The sequence below is a fragment of the Garra rufa genome, chromosome 2 (assembly GCF_049309525.1).
Source record: "Garra rufa chromosome 2, GarRuf1.0, whole genome shotgun sequence".
In the NCBI taxonomy this organism is placed as follows: Eukaryota; Metazoa; Chordata; class Actinopteri; order Cypriniformes; family Cyprinidae; genus Garra; species Garra rufa.
This window is the reverse complement of record NC_133362.1, coordinates 8,123,023-8,141,557: the sequence shown is the minus strand read 5'-3', so window position 1 is coordinate 8,141,557 and position 18,535 is coordinate 8,123,023. Positions and strand designations below refer to the sequence as shown.

The 18,535-nt window shown below is 34.4% G+C and overlaps 1 protein-coding gene across 6 annotated transcripts in view; it reads right to left on the bottom strand.

The window, feature by feature from the left end:
* Positions 1-14,482: 14,482 nt before the first annotated feature.
* The window catches only part of fgfr2 (fibroblast growth factor receptor 2), a 71,690-nt gene continuing 67,637 nt past the window's right edge, over positions 14,483-18,535 (bottom strand). For all 6 annotated transcript variants that reach the window (XM_073833663.1, XM_073833664.1, XM_073833661.1 and 3 more), the window contains one exon: positions 14,483-16,315. In XM_073833663.1, the coding sequence (XP_073689764.1) occupies positions 16,151-16,315 (165 nt within the window). In that variant the 3' untranslated portion in view covers positions 14,483-16,150. The remainder of the gene's footprint in view (positions 16,316-18,535) is intronic.

The following is an 18,535-nucleotide window of genomic DNA, read 5'->3' as shown; positions in this document are numbered from 1 at the left end:
TCAAATCTCCCTTTTCTGTCAAAGATACTAGAAAAGGTAGTGTCCTCACAATTGTGTTCTTTCTTAGAGAAAAATGGTATCTGTGAGGATTTCCAGTCAGGTTTTAGACCGTATCATAGTACTGAGATGGCTCTTATTAGAGTTACAAATGATCTTCTCCTGTCATCCGATCGTGGATGCATCTCTCTATTAGTACTACTGGATCTTAGTGCTGCGTTTGATACTATTGACCACAATATTCTTTTAAATAGACTTGAAAATTATGTTGGCATTAGTGGTAGTGCACTGGCTTGGTTCGAATCGTACTTATCTGACCGGCATCAATTCGTAGCAGTCAATGACGAGGTATCATATCAATCACAAGTGCAGTATGGAGTACCTCAAGGCTCAGTACTAGGGCCATTACTTTTTACACTTTATATGTTACCCTTGGGAGATATCATCAGGAAACATGGTGTTAGCTTTCACTGTTATGCTGATGATACGCAGCTCTATATTTCTTCATGGCCCGGCGAAACATACCAATTTGAAAAACTAACAGAATGCATAGTTGAAATAAAAAATTGGATTTGAATATATTTTAAAATGTAATTTATTCCTGTGATTTCAAAGCTGAATTTTTTAGCATCATTACTTCAGTCTCATGGTTTGCTCAAAAAACGTTTATTATTATTATTATTATTATTATTATTATTATTATTATTATTATTATGTTGAAAACAGCTAATTCGATTTTTTTTCAAGTTTCTTTCATCAAGGAATCCTAAAAAAAAATACTCAACTGTTTTAAATACTGAAAATAATAATAATAAAAATGTTTCTTGAACTGCAAATCTTCCTATCTGAATGATTTCTGAAGGATCACGTGACACTGAAGACTGGAGTAATGATGCTGAAAATTTAGCTTTGAAATCATAGGAATAAATTACATTTTAAAATATATTCAAATAAAAAAACAGTTATTTTAAATAGTAATAATATTTACTAAATTTTGCTGTACTTTGGACCAAATAAATGCAGGCTTGGTGAGCAGAAGAGACATCTTTAAAAACATTAAAAAATCTTACTAATCTTAAACTTTTGATTGGTAATGTATACATATTTTAAGTAGTAAAAATATTTCACAATATTACTGCTTTTGCTGTATTTTGGATTAAATAAATGCATGCTTGGTAAGCAGAACTGGTAGTGTGTATATATATATATATATTAGGGGTGGGCATAGATTAATTTTTTTAATCTAGATTAATCTAGATTAAATTTTCGAATTAATCTAGATTAATCTAGATTAAAATGGCTCATTTGAATTCTGCTGAAGGCATTCAGAATATGTATGCTACCCAAATAATGACTTAAAGTCTTTGAGAATGGATCATAAAGCTCATAAAGCTGTTCTATGATAATTTGTTGATGAAAATAAATTATGTTCAATTAGATGTACTTGTGTAAACTAACTAACTAACAATGAAATTATTTTTTTTCTACCTATTAGATTGTGTTTTTTTAACGTCAACACCTACCCAGCCCATTACATTTACACGGTACAATTACACGGTACTTTTATTTTGACAGGTTTGCCATGAAGTTTCTGTGTCATACAGTATGATATGATGATAGTTTTGAAACGGTAAAAGTGACACTCACAGCAGTTTGGGAGATTGAGTTTATCTGTTCATGTGAGATGAAAATGCCAAAAATTACCGGGAGCGTCACGTGTGTTTCAATATGCGTGTAGTAAAAGCTCGTCTCCGCAATGCATACATACAGCTAGGCAAACGGAACATATCGGATTCATATTAAAACGGTCTTTTTGCATTTCAGTTTTCACATACACTAGTCCATATCGCGATTTGAATTAAGTGACTGACCAACATTTGATTTATGAATCCAAAAAACGACGAATTTACGTGGCATTTTGTTATAGTAGATCCGGTTTTTATGAATGGAGGACGACGTGATCCCGTCTGTGTTTTGGCGGAGGAGATTTAAACGCGGCGACCATATTCTATAGTCTTCGGTATACATCCGCGTTAAACTATCAAGGTGAAAGTCATCATAGCTTGCGTAGTTTAGACCCAGCTCCCAACCCAGATTTGAGAATAGATTAACGGCGATATTTTTTTTATCGCGCGATAAGAGTTTCACGTTAACGCAGCACGTTAACGCCGATAACGGCCCACCACTAATATATATATATATATATATATATATATATATATATATATATATATATATATATATATATTTTTTTTTTTTTTTTTTTTGCATTAATTTAGTGTTATATTTTGTATTATTTAAATACTATTATTTTATACTACAATGTTTTTATTTACTATCATTTTAACATTTTCCATTTTAATTTTACCTTAAGTTTTATTCATTTTGCAATGTGCTTTTTGTCACTTTTTTAAAATATATATTTCTGTATATATTTCTTTTTTTTTTAGATTTAGGTTAACATTTTTAGTTTTTCAACTTCAACTTATTTAATTTCAGTTTGTCGGAAGATATAGTTAAAGAGTGTTTAAAGTTATTTTTTCCATCTAATATTTATATTTAACTCTATTTCACATTTAAAAAAAAAAAAAAACCTTTTTTAGATTCAGTTTTAATAACAAGTTTTTTAGTTTTGGACTTTTTTTGTGAACAGTATTTATTGTGATTCCTGTTTAAATAATAATAATAAAAGCACAAGGGTGAACAAAGGACACCATCAGGAAAATTATCTTTTTCAATTACAGAACAAGTTACTGTGAACTTTTTTGTTGTTGGCTACTCTGTTTTGGCCAAGGGCATTTGAACAAGAAGGAGCAATACAAAGAGGTAAAGTTAGTGGGGGCAACGCTAGTTGGAAACTGGAATTAGCGTTTCTTGCCAGGACAAGATGGGAGAAGTTCTTGTCCTCACAGGTAGTCGACATTGAGTCACAGCCAGGAAGAAAACTGATTTAATTACATTCTAACCCCAAGACAAGCACAGACATTCCTGAGCGTTTGGAAGGGCAGCTCCTTCAACCTGCAGCCGGCAAGCTAATTATCCACACAATAGATACTGTGTCCAGGTAAATTACTTTAGATATTGAGAATTAGCTGAGGGAAAATTGCAGGGAACGGGAGCGGCAAGGAGGTCATCCTTCTCTTATATGGTGTTGGATCCACCTTATGCCATGCGCTTGGAATTCTTCGGCTCGTCTGTTTTCCCGCTCAAACCACAGACTAATTAATTTGTGCTAAAACTGAAGCTGCCTTCCAGCCAGTAAATATCGCTCAAAGATTATAGAAAAATATAATAGCATGTAAAGAACAAAATCAGGAAATAAAATACCAGTTTTAATTTAGAGCTGCTAAAAATGATTTTGATGAGTTTAAAGATTCACAAATTAGTTTTAAACTTACAAATGATTGGTGGTCACTGCAGATCTTAAAAAACTTTCATAATGTACAACATTTTCCAGAAATGATTCATTTCAAGTTCTATTGCAATAAAAATGTTACTTTAATTAAAAAATGGCATTGCTGGACACACACACAAGAACATTCATATGTCAATGTAAAAGAAAATACTTTAGTATAAAAAAAAATTGCTATACAATTTTGGGCTAAACAGGAATCAGGCTATAAATTCTTTAGTGTTGATGCACAATTCTGGGTTATTAATGTTCAAAGCATCACGTTTCACCTCAAGATATGAGGAAAACACCAGGCCAAGAGCATCAGAGCCCTGATGAACTGCTCATCTGCTCATTTTCAATTAAACCTCATTTATGAGGCTGCGCTTCTTTATGGCTGCTTTTATTGGCAGACTTTATGACAGTAGCTGCACATCTGCTAACCCTCTTAAACTTTAGAGACTCTATTGACAGCTTAAGCCCTGTGGAGATACACAAGCTTAGTATCGAACTTGATAAGTTATAATAAACCTTTGAGGTGAATCACAGTTCGAGCATGTTCCTACACTCTTAAAAATAAAGGTGCTTTAAAAGGTTCTTCACAGCGATGCCATAGAAGAACCATTTTTGGTTCCACAAAGAACCATTCAGTCAAAGGTTCTTTAAAGAACCATCTCTTCCTTACCTTTTTATAATCTGAAGAACCTTCTTTTGTCACAAAGAACCTTATGTGAAACAGAAAGGTTCTTCAGATGTTAAAGGTTCTTTATGGAACCATTTAGACATAAAAGGTTCTTCTATGGCATTGTGAAGCACCTTTATTTTTAAGAGTGTACCGTAAAATAAAGCTTTTGCATTTCTCTTGTGTAGATGATCTCTGCACTAGGGCTGTCATGATTCCTTGATTCAATCAGAGAACTAGATTCTCAGTTGCATTTTGCCCGTGTCGAGTAACCAGCAAAACAACGGAAGTTGCACACAGAATCCATAAAACGCATTATTAGACTGTTTTCTATGAATGCATGATATATTAAACTCATTTAAAAATTATTATAAAGCATAATGCTATTGTGAATTCACAAACGCTAAGATTTAAATAAAGAAATATATGCGATGCAGGTTTAATACATGCGCTTCATTTACATGTGTGAAGCGTCTTAAACTCCATCTCCGCATATTGTTGTGAGTTTGGGTTTATAACGTTCATCTGGGGATGCAACGTGGGCCATTTCATCAGATTTGTAAGGTAGATCATTTATAAACCTATGCAAACACAGGAGAATACATCAGTATCTCTGTCAATATGCTAACAGTTTGTTGCGATTTCAAAATAAAAGCTCAAACCTTCACTCTAATTTTACATTTTGATGTCCACATATTCAAGAAATGACAGAGGCTGTAGCATTTCTGTCGTAAAGAAATGGCCAAATATTAAGTGGACATTTGAATTAAATGTTGTATAGTCAATATTAAACAAGGATTATGTTGCGTTGTAAAATGTAAAAACAATCGTCAGGCCTTTGGCACTTACTGCAGTTCTTTGTTTTAATGCCTAATGTACATTAGCTCAATTGTTTATAAAACAGTTTTGTGCAATAATACCATATGATTACTTGCTTTTGAACTTATTGCTATTTTTGAACTTATGCTATTGCCTTATTGCTATTATATATGTATTTTAAGTAATTTTGGAAGGCTAATGTTTGCTTGGGTCTATTTTTGTTACCCCAAAAAAGTAATTATAGTTATCTGATTAATCGATTAATTGTCAGAATAATAGTCTGATTACTCGATTACCAAAATAATCATTGGTGACAACCCTACTCTGCACTGAAGAAACTATAACTGAGGTGCAATTTAACAATAAAACTTTAGTGATTTGCTTGAAAAGTGTGTCATTTCTGCCACACCAAACTGAACTGCTAAAATAATCATTGTTTTCAAACACGCTTTGTGTGCACTTCCCTCATTAGTCAGGTTGATAGTCCCGCCTCAAAGCTCACACAATTTGCTGAGAGGTTTATAAAGATATCTGCCATTTAAAGTGTTGGGGGTAACGCAAGTTACGTAATAATATTACTTTTTCTAAGTAATTAGTAAAGTAACGCATTACTTTTTAATTGACTTTTCAAATAAGTAACACCAGTTACTCCCCCCCCCCCCATTTATTGATTAAAAGCTCTCCTGTCCCCATGTTAAGAGAAATTGTGAGTAAGATGTTACTTTAGTTCTACAATAAATGTGAACATGCATTAATTCACCTCACTCACTAAAAAAACAGATACAACTTTCCTCAAAATGAATAAAAACACTGAAATTTAACGCAAACCTGCAATAACTAAATATGTTAAATAATACAAATATTCTTTATGTACAGGTCCTTCTCAAAAAATTAGCATATTGTGATAAAGTTCATTATTTTCTGTAATGTACTGATAAACATTAGACTTTCATATATTTTAGATTCATTACACACATAGTTCAAGCCTTTTATTGTTTTAATATTGATGATTTTGGCATACAGCTCATGAAAACCCAAAATTCCTATCTCAAAAAATTAGCATATCATGAAAAGGTTCTCTAAACGAGCTATTCACCTAATCATCTGAATCAACTAATTAACTCTAAACACCTGCAAAAGATTCCTGAGGCTTTTAAAAACTCCCAGCCTGGTTCATTACTCAAAACCGCAATCATGGGTAAGACTGCCGACCTGACTGCTGTCCAGAAGGCCATCACTGACACCCTCAAGCAAGAGGGTAAGACACAGAAAGAAATTTCTGAACGAATAGGCTGTTCCCAGAGTGCTGTATCAAGGCACCTCAGTGGGAAGTCTGTGGGAAGGAAAAAGTGTGGCAGAAAACGCTGCACAACGAGAAGAGGTGACCGGACCCTGAGGAAGATTGTGGAGAAGGACCGATTCCAGACCTTGGGGGACCTGCGGAAGCAGTGGACTGAGTCTGGAGTAGGGCTGGGCGATATGGCTGAAAACTATATCACGATAATAGTGTTTCATATCAGTCGATATCGATAATTATTGATATTTTTTATGACCCATTTAAAATAAGGACCAGGAGAAAAATATATTACATTCAAACATTTTTTTTTAAACTTAACCTTCCTCTGATCATAATCCCCTCAGTTATTAAGACAGAAATGTCAACAACCATGGAAAACTCAAATAATTAAAATCTAAACATAAGTCTTAAGTCACAATATACACTTAATTATCTCTTAATCCTCAATTCGTACCCCATTCATTGTCGATGAAGTGAATGGTTTAGCTAATGTATGGCCCAGAAGTACGGCTTGACCACAGGTCAGAGGTTGTTGCAAAGTACTTGGCTGATAATATTTATTGCTGCACAGATTGCTGGTTTCCAGTAGCCAACGTTACTTATTTCCCGGTACTTTAGTCTACTTTGTGTAATAACGAAAACATTTATTTCAGTGAAAAAATAAGTCCAAAACTTTCAACATTTTGAACAATAGGGCCCTACAATCTTTTGCTTTTTTCAGAAATTCTTGTTTTAATTTTTCTGATAATCAAATGAAAGCAAAATCACTGATTTATTTTTAAAATAAAAATAAACGAAGCTTTACTGTTAAAATTAATACATAGAAGAAAAATTATATAGAGTTAAAAAAAAGGTTTAATAATAATAGTATTTTTTTCAACAATTAAGTGGTGACTCTTTTTTTATTTTATTTTTTATCATATATATTGTTTTATGTAAATTATTTAAATGTGAACATATAAACACCTACATTATATTGTACAGTAATACAAGACTAATATTGTTCTGTTACATGTTAAACCGTACTTTTATTTTGACAGGTTGCCGTGAAGTTTCAGTGTGTAATACAGTATGAATGATGCTAGTTTCCCTAATGAAATGGGAAAATTGACAAAAAGTGACACTCACAGCAGCGTTGGAGATGTATTTATTGGAGTTTGTCTGTTTATGTGAGATGCAAAGGCCAAAAACTAGCGGGAGCGTCACGTGTGCTTCAGTATGCGAGTAGTGAAAATAAAGCTCGTCTCCTCCATTCATACATAGAGAGGCAAACGGAACATGCAGGATTCATGTTGAAACGGTCTTTTTGCATTTCAGTTTTCACAGACACTAGTCCATATCGCGATTTGAATTAATTAACAGACCAACTTTTGATTCATTGGTCCAAAAATCGACGAATTCCGCGGCATTCCGCCCTATAGTAAAGTCCGTTTTTATGAATGGAGTCCGTGATCCCGTCTGTGAGGAGACATTGTAAACGCGCGATCATGTACCTACAGACAAATCACATGCCGTCGTGTAAAAAAGATAAACAACATAAGGCTATTTAGTTTGTTTAATACAACAACAAGGGCCCGTTCTGTAGAAAAGATAACCTTAACTTCTATTGTGATCTGGCGCTATATAGAAAATAAAATTAACTGGACGTTGAAGGGGGGGGCTGGGCGGGCCGACGAAGAATACAAAATATCGAACGTTTTATCGAACACATTTTTTATTGATATCGATCTCTTGTCTATCGCGATATATATCGTTATCGTTTTATCGCCCAGCCCTAGTCTGGAGTAGAAACATCCAGAGCCACCGTGTACAGGCATGTGCAGGAAATGGGCTACAGGTGCCGCATTCCCCAGGTCAAGCCACTTTTGAACCAGAAACAGCGGCAGAAGCACCTGACCTGGGCTACAGAGAAGCAGCACTGGACTGTGGCTCAGTGGTCCAAAGTACTTTTTTCGGATGAAAGCAAATTTTGCATGTCATTCGGAAATCAAGGTGCCAGAGTCTGGAAGAAGACTGGGGAGAGGGAAATGCCAAAATGCCTGAAGTCCAGTGTCAAGTACCCACAGTCAGTGATGGTCTGGGGTGCCATGTAGCTGCTGGTGTTGGTCCACTGTGTTTTATCAAGGGCAGCGTCATGCAGCTAGCTATCAGGAGATTTTGGAGCACTTCATGCTTCCATCTGCTGAAAAACTTTATGGAGATGAAGATTTCATTTTTCAGCACGACCTGGCACCTGCTCACAGTGCCAAAACCACTGGTAAATGGTTTACTGACCATGGTATTACTGAGCTCAATTGGCCTGCCAACTCTCCTGACCTGAACCCCATAGAGAATCTGTGGGATATTGTGAAGAGAAAGTTGAGAGACGCAAGACCCAACACTCTGGATGAGCTTAAGGCCGCTATCGAAGCATCCTGGGCCTCCATAACACCTCAGCAGTGCCACAGGCTGATTGCCTCCATGCCACGCCGCATTGAAGCAGTCATTTCTGCAAAAGGATTCCCGACCAAGTATTGAGTGCATAACTGAACATAATTATTTGAAGGTTGACTTTTTTGTATTAAAAGCACTTTTCTTTTATTGGTCGGATGAAATATGCTAATTTTTTGAGATAGGAATTTTGGGTTTTGATGAGCTGTATGCAAAAATCATCAATATTAAAACAATAAAAGGCTTGAACTACTTCAGTTGTGTGTAATGAATCTAAAATATATGAAAGTCTAATGTTTATCAGTACATTACAGAAAATAATAAACTTTATCACAATATGCTAATTTTTTGAGAAGGACCTGTATTTAATCCCATTTTATTAACCAGTGCCTTTGCTGCCGACCCTCGATGATCCAGTTCATCCATACTAATAGGCAAAAATTACTCAAGATAATCTAAAATTTGTTTTCCTTTGTTTATTGATGATGAGTTTTCTTCTGTGGTCTACTGTACAGATGTGAACTTACTTTTTTTTAAGCTTTTGGTGTAAAAAGGCTTTTACATTTGCCAAAAATATAACTTTTTATATTAAAAACAATCAAGCAAGCCCTGCCTAGATTTGAAAAGTAATGCAAAAGTCACATAGCTCATTATATTCCTTAAAAAGTAACTAAGTAATGTAATTAGTTACATTTTATTGAGTAACTCAATATTGTAAAGCATTACTTTTAAAAGTAACTTTCCCCCAACAATGGCCATTTTTTTATTTGTTAGTAATTGTTCACCAAATACATCACATCTAATGTATTTTATGATGCAAATAGTAAATTCAAAAAATATTTATTGCCATACTTTCCACAGCTGATTAATGGCAGAACATTAAGATATTGTTTACTAGTTTTTAGCTTTAAATGTGCTAATCTCTAGAATATATGCTAATTTGCATACACTTCCAACAACAGAAACAGTGCTGCTGAAGTGGAAACTTCTGTCTCTGTCAATAGGAAATCACTCATTTTGAGAAAATGGCCTTTAAAGTTATGTATTGTAACTGAAATCCACAGACGTAAATAGATAAAGTGCACTAAAATAAACATTAAATGTGTATTGTGGATGTTTTCTTTCCACTAGTCTGAAATAAAAAACAAGTTCTGGAAGCAAAACAACACTAAATCTCATAATTCATTAGTGCTTGAATAAACATTATGCCTGCAGTGTTTTGCCCTAACAACGAAAAACAAAAAACACACATCCATTAAGATTAGACTAATACACCAGTTTAGATTGTCTGAGACAAACCTCAACAGAAAAATACCTCTAGACATTTCTCTAAAGCTAAACTATGAAAGCATCTGAAGAAAGCGTCCCGCTCAATGTGTTTTGTGTTACTGATTAACTCTCTCCCAGCGTCAGCGGTGTGTTATCTGTGAGTGTGGGTCTGTCTCGCCCGCTCACACCCGACTCATGTTGACATTCCAGAAGACTGGACCTTGTGCAAACAGCCTCTGACAGATGGAGGCTACGAGAACCAGTAGATTGAGATGGCAGTCAGTGCTCTGATGGGCCTCTTCATGTTTTTCAACAGCTCTGAGCTGAAGAACTTTATTTGGCAGATGCTCATCGCAGTCTCTCGTTAAAAGGATCATACAGGATGGTCGAGAGCAGTTATGACGTCTGAATGCTGCTGTTACTGAAGATTGTGACAGGTTTCAGTCACCGTAGTTTTAGTCATGTCATTTTTTTTCCCAGAAGGGGAAAAAGATTAGCTTTCCTGTGTGATGCCGTTCTGCTTTGGTCTCATGAGGAATAAAGAAGAAAATTACCTGTAATCCAAAGCATTTTTGGGGAGCGCTGGTTCTTCCAGGAATGAAAAGTTGATGTCTTTAGTATCTCAGTTTTTCTGCAAGACATCAGTGAGATCAAACAGAGATCAAATGCATGTTAACATCCATTTCTCAGATGTTTATTGCTCAGCTTTTTATACATAATTAGAAATATATGCATGGGTCCACATATGTGACCCTGGACCACAAAACCAGTCATAAGGTAAAATTTTACAAAACTGAGATGTATACATCATATGAAAGTTCAATAATTAAGCTTTCTATTGATGTATGGTTTGTTTGGATAGGACAATATTTGGCCGAGATACATCTATTTGAAAATCTGGAATCTGAGGGTGCAAAAAAATCAAAATACTGAGAAAATCACCTTTAAAGTTGTCCAAATGAAGTTCTTAACAATGCATATAACTAATCAAAAATTACATTTTGATATACTTACAGTAGGTATTTTACAAAAAATCTTCATGGAACATGATTTTTTACATAATTTCCTAATGATTTGTGGCATAAAAGAAAAATCAATAATTTTGACCCATACAAAGTATTTTTGGCTATTGCTACAAATATACCCCAGCGACTTAAGACTGGTTTTGTGGTCCAGGGTCACATATGTGTCCATTTATGTATATAGTCCACAAGAGAAAATAATAGTTGAATTGATAAAAATTACCCTGTTCAAATTACATTTCATTCTTAATTCTGTTCTGTGTTGTTACCTGCTGGGTTTTTTTTTTTTTTTTTTTTTTTTTTTTGGTGATAGTTGCTCATGAGTCACTTGTTTGTCCTGTTCAGAAAAATCCTTCAGGTCCCATAATATCTTTGGTTTTTCAGCATTTTTGTGTATTTGAACCCTTTCCAACAATGACTGTATGATTTTGAGATCCATCTTTTCAGACTGAGGACAACTGCTTCAGAAGGAAACAAGACACATTAAGAGCCGTAGGGTGAAAACTTTTTGAATTTGAAAATCAGGGTAAATTATTTTGTCTTCTGGGAAACATGCAAGTATCTTCTGTGGCTTCTGAAGGGCAGTACTAAATGAAATAAATATGATATTTAAGCAACATAAGAAAAATGTACACATCTTCATTCTGTTTAAAAGTTTACACGCCTGGCTTTAAATGCATCGCATTTTCCTTCTGAAGCATAAGTGATTGTTTGAACCTGCTGTAATAGTTGCATGTGAGTCCCTCAGTTGTCCTCAGTGTGAAAAAAATGGATCTCAAAATCATACAGTCATTATTGGAAAGGGTTTAAATAAACAAAAATACTAAAAAAAAAAAATAAAAAAATAAAAATAAAAAAATATGCGGGACCTGAAGAACAGTGGGAAGTTTAACTGATCAGGATAAATAAGTGACTCGTGAACTATCACTAAACAAAAAAACACAGGTGTGTGGATCATTCAGGTAACAACACAGTATTAAGCATCAATCAGTGTAAACTTTTGAACAGGGTCATTTTTATAAATTCAGCTATTATTTTCTCTTGTGGGCTATATGTAAACATCTTTAATGTGAAATATCTTATTCAGGTCAGTACTAAATAAAAAATAACATGCATTTTATATTATCCCTCTTATTTTGGACAAATAATTTACATTTTGCAGATTCTGCAAGGTGTATGTAAACTTTTGACCTCAACTGTATTACTAAGCAAATCTGCTTGATTGCTTGTATCATCGCAAAATGTAAACTATATCATTGCACGGCTCTAACCTGCTAAGGCATTAAGATAATATAAACAAATAACATTATGATTTTCTGTAAAGCTTCTACTTGGCTTTAATATGTACAAAGACAACATAAAGGTACGGATGGGCTGACACAAACTTCACATTTCGATTCGATTCTGATTCACAAGCTTGCGAATCAATTCAGTTCTTTTGGATATAGTAGTCAGCATTTGAACTGGATCAAAAAGTTCATCAAAGTTGTCCGAAGACAAGATTTGCTTTTGTTTTGGACAACTTTGATGAAAGGTTTTGATCCACTTTAAATGTTTATATTATAGATTCAATTACATAATTATATTTCAACTCGAATTCGTTTTTTAAAACATACACATAGTGTCATAATAACTTGACAGATTTATTCAAACATCAATTAGAGTAAAAAACATAATGAGTATGTCATATAGTAAATATATTTAGCAAAATGCTGCTCTCTAGAGTTTATTTTTCTAGCTGACTAACGAGTTTATAGTCAAATAATGTTTTTTTTTTTCTTAGGTAAAATTTAAATGGGACGTGTCATTGTTTACAAGCTGTTGACGTCTTTCCATGGTTGAAACAGTGATTGAGCGATAACATAAAACATGATAACGATTCGGTAAGTTGTACACTTTCTTTCAACATACCTTTTAGACGTTCATTTCGTGCTGAAACTGGTAAAAGCGGAGGAGATGATCCGTTGACGAGCCGCTTCTTCTGAACTGAGGCGCTACAACGATCTGTCACTCCACATTAAACAGCTCTAAAACGGCATTTATTGTTTGAATACTGTAAAAAAAATGGACATTGGACAGAATTTGAAATCTGAAATTTTTTTCATATAAATGACAAAGCACAAAGCTTATCGGGATTTATTGGATGGGAAATGTGCTATGTTTCGTTCATTAGCTACCTCAAAACAGGCTAGACTAATCGATTCTTTAAGTCTTATTACACGGCTCTTTGGAATGCTTGATTCAACTGATTCTGTCAGTTGAAACATTTGCAGGTTCGTTCTTTTCAAATAATCACTGCTCCAAAGTAATAACGCATAGCCGGTACTACTTGTATGTTTAAAATCCCTCTTTGCCAACAAAGATTACCGTTTGGCGCCATCTTGTGACAAACACTGGACAACCACAATTAACAATGGAAAATTTCGACATTAATCTATTTAAATTGTCTTACTAAGGTACATAGTTTGAATGTTAGTCACGTGGTACTATGTCGTTTCGCGGAAGGATAAAAATGTTAATTTAAAACAAATATGCCAATAAAAGGTTTCAAATTCATATTCATGTCCAGTTTTTTTCCTTATGTGGCAAGTAGCCGTGTAATAAGCGGGATAATGTACAGGCAGCCTGTAGTTATCGCGAAATAAGCCCCTTCAGTGTGATACAAGACCCGCTTCGCGTCGGGTCCTGATCACACTGTCGGGGCTTATTTCTGCGATAACTACCGGCTGCCTGTACATTATCCCTTACTTAAAGTCCCCATGAAATCAAAATTGAAGTTTTTTGGCTTTTAATATGAATATGTTAGCGTTAAGCGCTACAAGCAAGTGTGCTCCAAAACAATGACAACATTCACATTTAGAAGATATAAGCATTCAAAACTTACAGTTTCTAACTTCTGCCAATATGGATCGATGGTTTTCATGACATCACACTGAACTTCAGCTTCTCATCAAACTTTCTATCCAATCAAATGCTCTCTAGAATTCGAAGTGTCCCGCCCCTGAACAACGAATAGACGCTGAAGCTGCGGATGAAATCGGTCACTTGTTCACAGAATTTGTATGTTCTGTATGGTGGATGGCACTTAGTGCATTATATAGGGGATAAGGGACAATTCAGACAGTGTAAATATGCTTTCTGTTGGGGTGAAAGAAGTCTGATTTTGCGCGTAGACTACAAAGCGAATCAGACCCATTTGAATTCTACACAGAATGCTGTTATATTGTGATATTGATGAGTTTATGGCTGTCATAAGCTGTCAAATGTAGCTTTACCGAGCTCAACGGCTCTGGCCCAAGCTATGATATAAACAAAACACTATCAGCTATATAAAAAAGGGGGTGGGACTGCTTGATATGGCCTGCCCTTTCTTCCTGTTTCGGTTGAAATTACGCCAATGTCATTGTTTCAAAGCGCTTCATTGAACCTTTATGATTTAAAAATCAATATGGTTTTATAAAAATGAGAACTGATTAAAATTGAGAAATCAATATTTTCTACTCAGCCCTGCTACATTTTGTAGAAAGAAGATTAACGTGGAAAAGCGACACAAAGTATAAAAACAAACCACACAATTCAGTTTCCATCTTTAATTTTACAAATCTGTCAGGAACACTTGAGAACAACCTCAGCTCATTTGTCTGGAAGAAAATGAAACACTTGAATGATTCGTAATACTTTCGAGTTGATGTGGATAAAACTGCACAAAATATACTGCAACTTTTTTTCCAGTATTTCGTCAAATTCAATGCAAACTTCAGTGTGAGTAAAACAGCCGGATAAAAACATCATCCTCTACTATAGAAAAGGGATTAGCTGACTATAAAAACGTATGTTATTTTTGCATTTTAACTTACCATTCACATTTGTATATTTATATATATATATAAAAAAGACGTAAGAAATGCAAATCTTTCGATACCAGCTACAAATAATTCTTTGTACCACTGAAATGTCATTTTAAATTACAAAATAAACATTATGAATCATTATTGTTTCTACTGTCATCATTAATATTATTATCTCTTTATTATTTTGATCTTTTTTGTCCTTTCGATTCATTTTTTAACATAAGTCAATAAATTAACATGCTATCTCTTTCCCTGAAAGCCAATACGTGACTGTGTCAGCAAGTGAGAGTTGCGCAGGACCCGACATTAAACCTTTCCAGGAGATTTTGCGCGCCCGGATTCGAACCAGCAGCACGGCTCGATGTGTCTGGAACATATGCGTGAAAACAGAGTTTTGTGGCTTTTAGTCCATGTTTGATAATGTTGAGGCCATCTAAATACAAGCACACTCCCCAAAAAATGACAAAGAAAAGAAACTTCCTGTTTTAACAGGAAACACACAAGAGAAAACTGCACTCGCCAAGCCATTTCATGGAGTCTTTAATGTCGAGTCCTGCTGTACATGTGCGAATGTATGTTTGGGAATGTAATAGAAACATCTAGATGTGTCTACATCTATTTCTCACTCTGCGGGAAAAGGGAGGAATTGTTCGGAAGTCCATACAAAAAATAATTCATTGTAAATATATAATATATATTTTTACATATTTGAATATATTTACAAATATACCCAGCACTATATACCATGTATTATTTTTTTTTACCATTAAGGATAACTGCTTGGGCTTTTTGAACGATAACTGTGTTATCATGGTAAAAACGGAGCATTTACAAATAAAAAAATAAAACAAATCAACCGGAGGCAGTGTTATGTTTTCTTCTACTTCTTCTTCTTCTGTTAGTTGTTTCCTTATTGTACTCGTATCCTATTTTCTCCTTTTTGTCTCTTAAGAGTCCACGTGCTCCATTCATTTTCTTTTGGGAGCACAGAATCCTGGAATGCCAAGCAATGGAATGATGGCAAGAATGTAATAGAATTCCAACATAAACGGAAAAAAATAAACAAAATTACAAGAGGTGGGCCCCTGGAAACAGTCACTTTCCTTCAGTCCTCGTCCTCTTCTTAAGAGCTTGGTCACGTGTTTTTGTGCGCGCAAAAAAGGCACCTGCGCTTCACACACTTCAGTTTCTTTCCGGAAAAGCAGCACTGCTGGCGTCTCAGCCTCCTTCGCACGCTCCGAAAGTCCAGCGGGAGCTTCGCAAGGAGCTTAGAGGCAGCATACGGTTCTGGATGGGTGCAAGGGAACTGTGGGTAAAAGTCTCTCAGTCTTGTTGAGAACTGCAGGGTGTAGCTTGTGATGATATGGTGAGTCTGGAGAACGTCGAAGAGGCTCATGTTTTTATGCCTCCGTTGATGTGCTGGTACTTGGGAAGGCAGGGCTCGTCTGCTAAGGGGTCGTGGGAGAAGACCGAATCGTCTCCGGAGGAGCAAGAACTGCGTGTGTCGGGGAAGCTGGGAGAGTACTGCTCTACTGGGGCGCACAGGTCCAGATATTCCTAAAGACACAAAGATGAAGCTGTCTTTAGGACAGAAACTAGAGGTGCAACATTTATAGTAAAGACAATTTTTATTTCAATTAGTCAACTCAAAGAGAACCTTCTCCATTAGAAAGAAAAACTATTCCTACGGAGAAAATTATTGGGAATATTAATTGATATTTTAAAATATATTTTCTTTGGTTGTTTTGTCTCTGTGTATTCTATTTTATATGTATAGGTAGTTTTTATTACGTTTATTTAGTTTTATTCTTCGACGTAATTAAAAAACAAGATTCTGTCTGGGCAACTAGCTGAAATAAAAAGTGATTTTTTTTTCAATAGTGATTATTGTGTTTCAAGTAATTTTTTTAATGGTTTTAGCTTTCTTTTAGATCAGAATTTAGTTTTAGTGTAGGATTTTAGGATTATTGATGAAACACAGCTGAATATGTTATTTGGGTAATAAATAATTATTTGATTATATACACTACCATTCAAACATTTGGGGTCAGTATTTTTTGTTTCTGAAGGTAAGAAATTATTACTTTTATTCAGCAAGGACACACTGATTTATTCAAAAGTGACAGTAAAGCCATTTTTAATGCTTTTAAATGCTCTTTTAAACTTACTATTCATCAGTCCCTGAAAACAAAAAATTAAAAGCTAAAGTTAAATAAATAAAATAAAAAATGAATTTCAAGAAAACCGTGGAATGTATTGTTTGAAATTATCAAAAGAACAGCTTTTACTTAAAGTAAAAACTTTTGTAACATTATAAATGGCTTTTAATCCATTTAATGCATTCTTGCTGGAAACAAAAAATCAATTCTTTAAAAAAATAAAATAAATAACGAACACACACTTTTGAACAATAGTGTATGTAATCAAATAATTATTTATTTAATCATATTGATTATTTCGAAAAATACTTTGTGCCATTGTCTTGGAATAAGTTCAAGTTTTCTTTATATTTTATTTTATGTTCTATTTTAATTCTTTCAGGGGTTTTTTTATTTAAAATTTTTAGTTTTAGTTTTCAGGCACTCTGTAATGCACAAAAAGTTCAAGAGAGCAGCATTTATTTGAAAAAAGAAATATTTTGTGACATTAAAAATGGCTTTACTGTCACTTTTGATCAATTTAATGTGTCCTTGCTGAATAAAAGTAGGGCTGCAACTAACGATTATTTTAATAATCGATTAATCTGTCGATTATTTTTTCGATTAATCGATGAATCGGATAAAAAAAAAAACAAGGGATTTACAACCCTTTATTCAAAAACAGAACTAAAATCTTTAGAAAGTGCACGAACATGTTGCTCCTTGAACTGTAATAATAATAATAATAATAAAATAAAAATGGACTAACACAAAAAACATACACATGTATGCTTTACATCTGCCAAATATATAGACTAAATAAACTAAAATTACTATCCGTCAAGACAGCGGCTTGCTGTGGTGTACATGCTGCATTTCCCATCAAGAAGCCTCTCAAATTAAATTCCTCAGTGCGCATTAAAAAAGTCATGTGACTTTGCACGCTGGAACGGGATAACTTGACTAACTTTCTGCTACATTCATTCTGCCATGGCGGTGTTTAGTGTCCTGCCATCAGCAGCGACCAGCTGGAAGAGTTCCGCATTCAAATGCACGCAAAACTGGCCTCAAAGCCCCAGCAAAAGTAATTACCATGATTGAGTCAAGGCAAAAATTAAGAAAATATTCGAATTACTTATTAATAAACTAGTATTTTCTGATTCAGTGTTGCAAAGATGAAATTGACGATCCTGCCATCTGCTCATTAATGCCTAATGCATCTTTATGGATTAGCTAATGAAAGAGTTTTGTTTTCGATTTTAATTATTTCGTTTTATAGTAAAATAATAATTTAAAGCTTTCTATAGATATTGTGTTTGTGAGGCAATTACCTGGGTTTCGGTTAATTATTGTGAAGCGCTCCTGTTTAAACCAAAGATATCAAGCGTATTCTGTTTGTTTTCTTTAAGAGCACATTTTGTTGATACTGTTAGTACACACAAACTAAGGTAGACCCTTTACAGTTCCGGCCCGGGTGGTAAATTATTCTTACCTTTATGAGCAAAAAAGAAATTCCACATTGCTCTGGCGTCTCCATGTCCTGCAAAGCGCGCTTCTCTCCGCACAAACTTTGGAATTATCTTGATTGAATGATTAAACTAATATTGTGATATGTTTTAAGTTTTTTATATCAATGGAT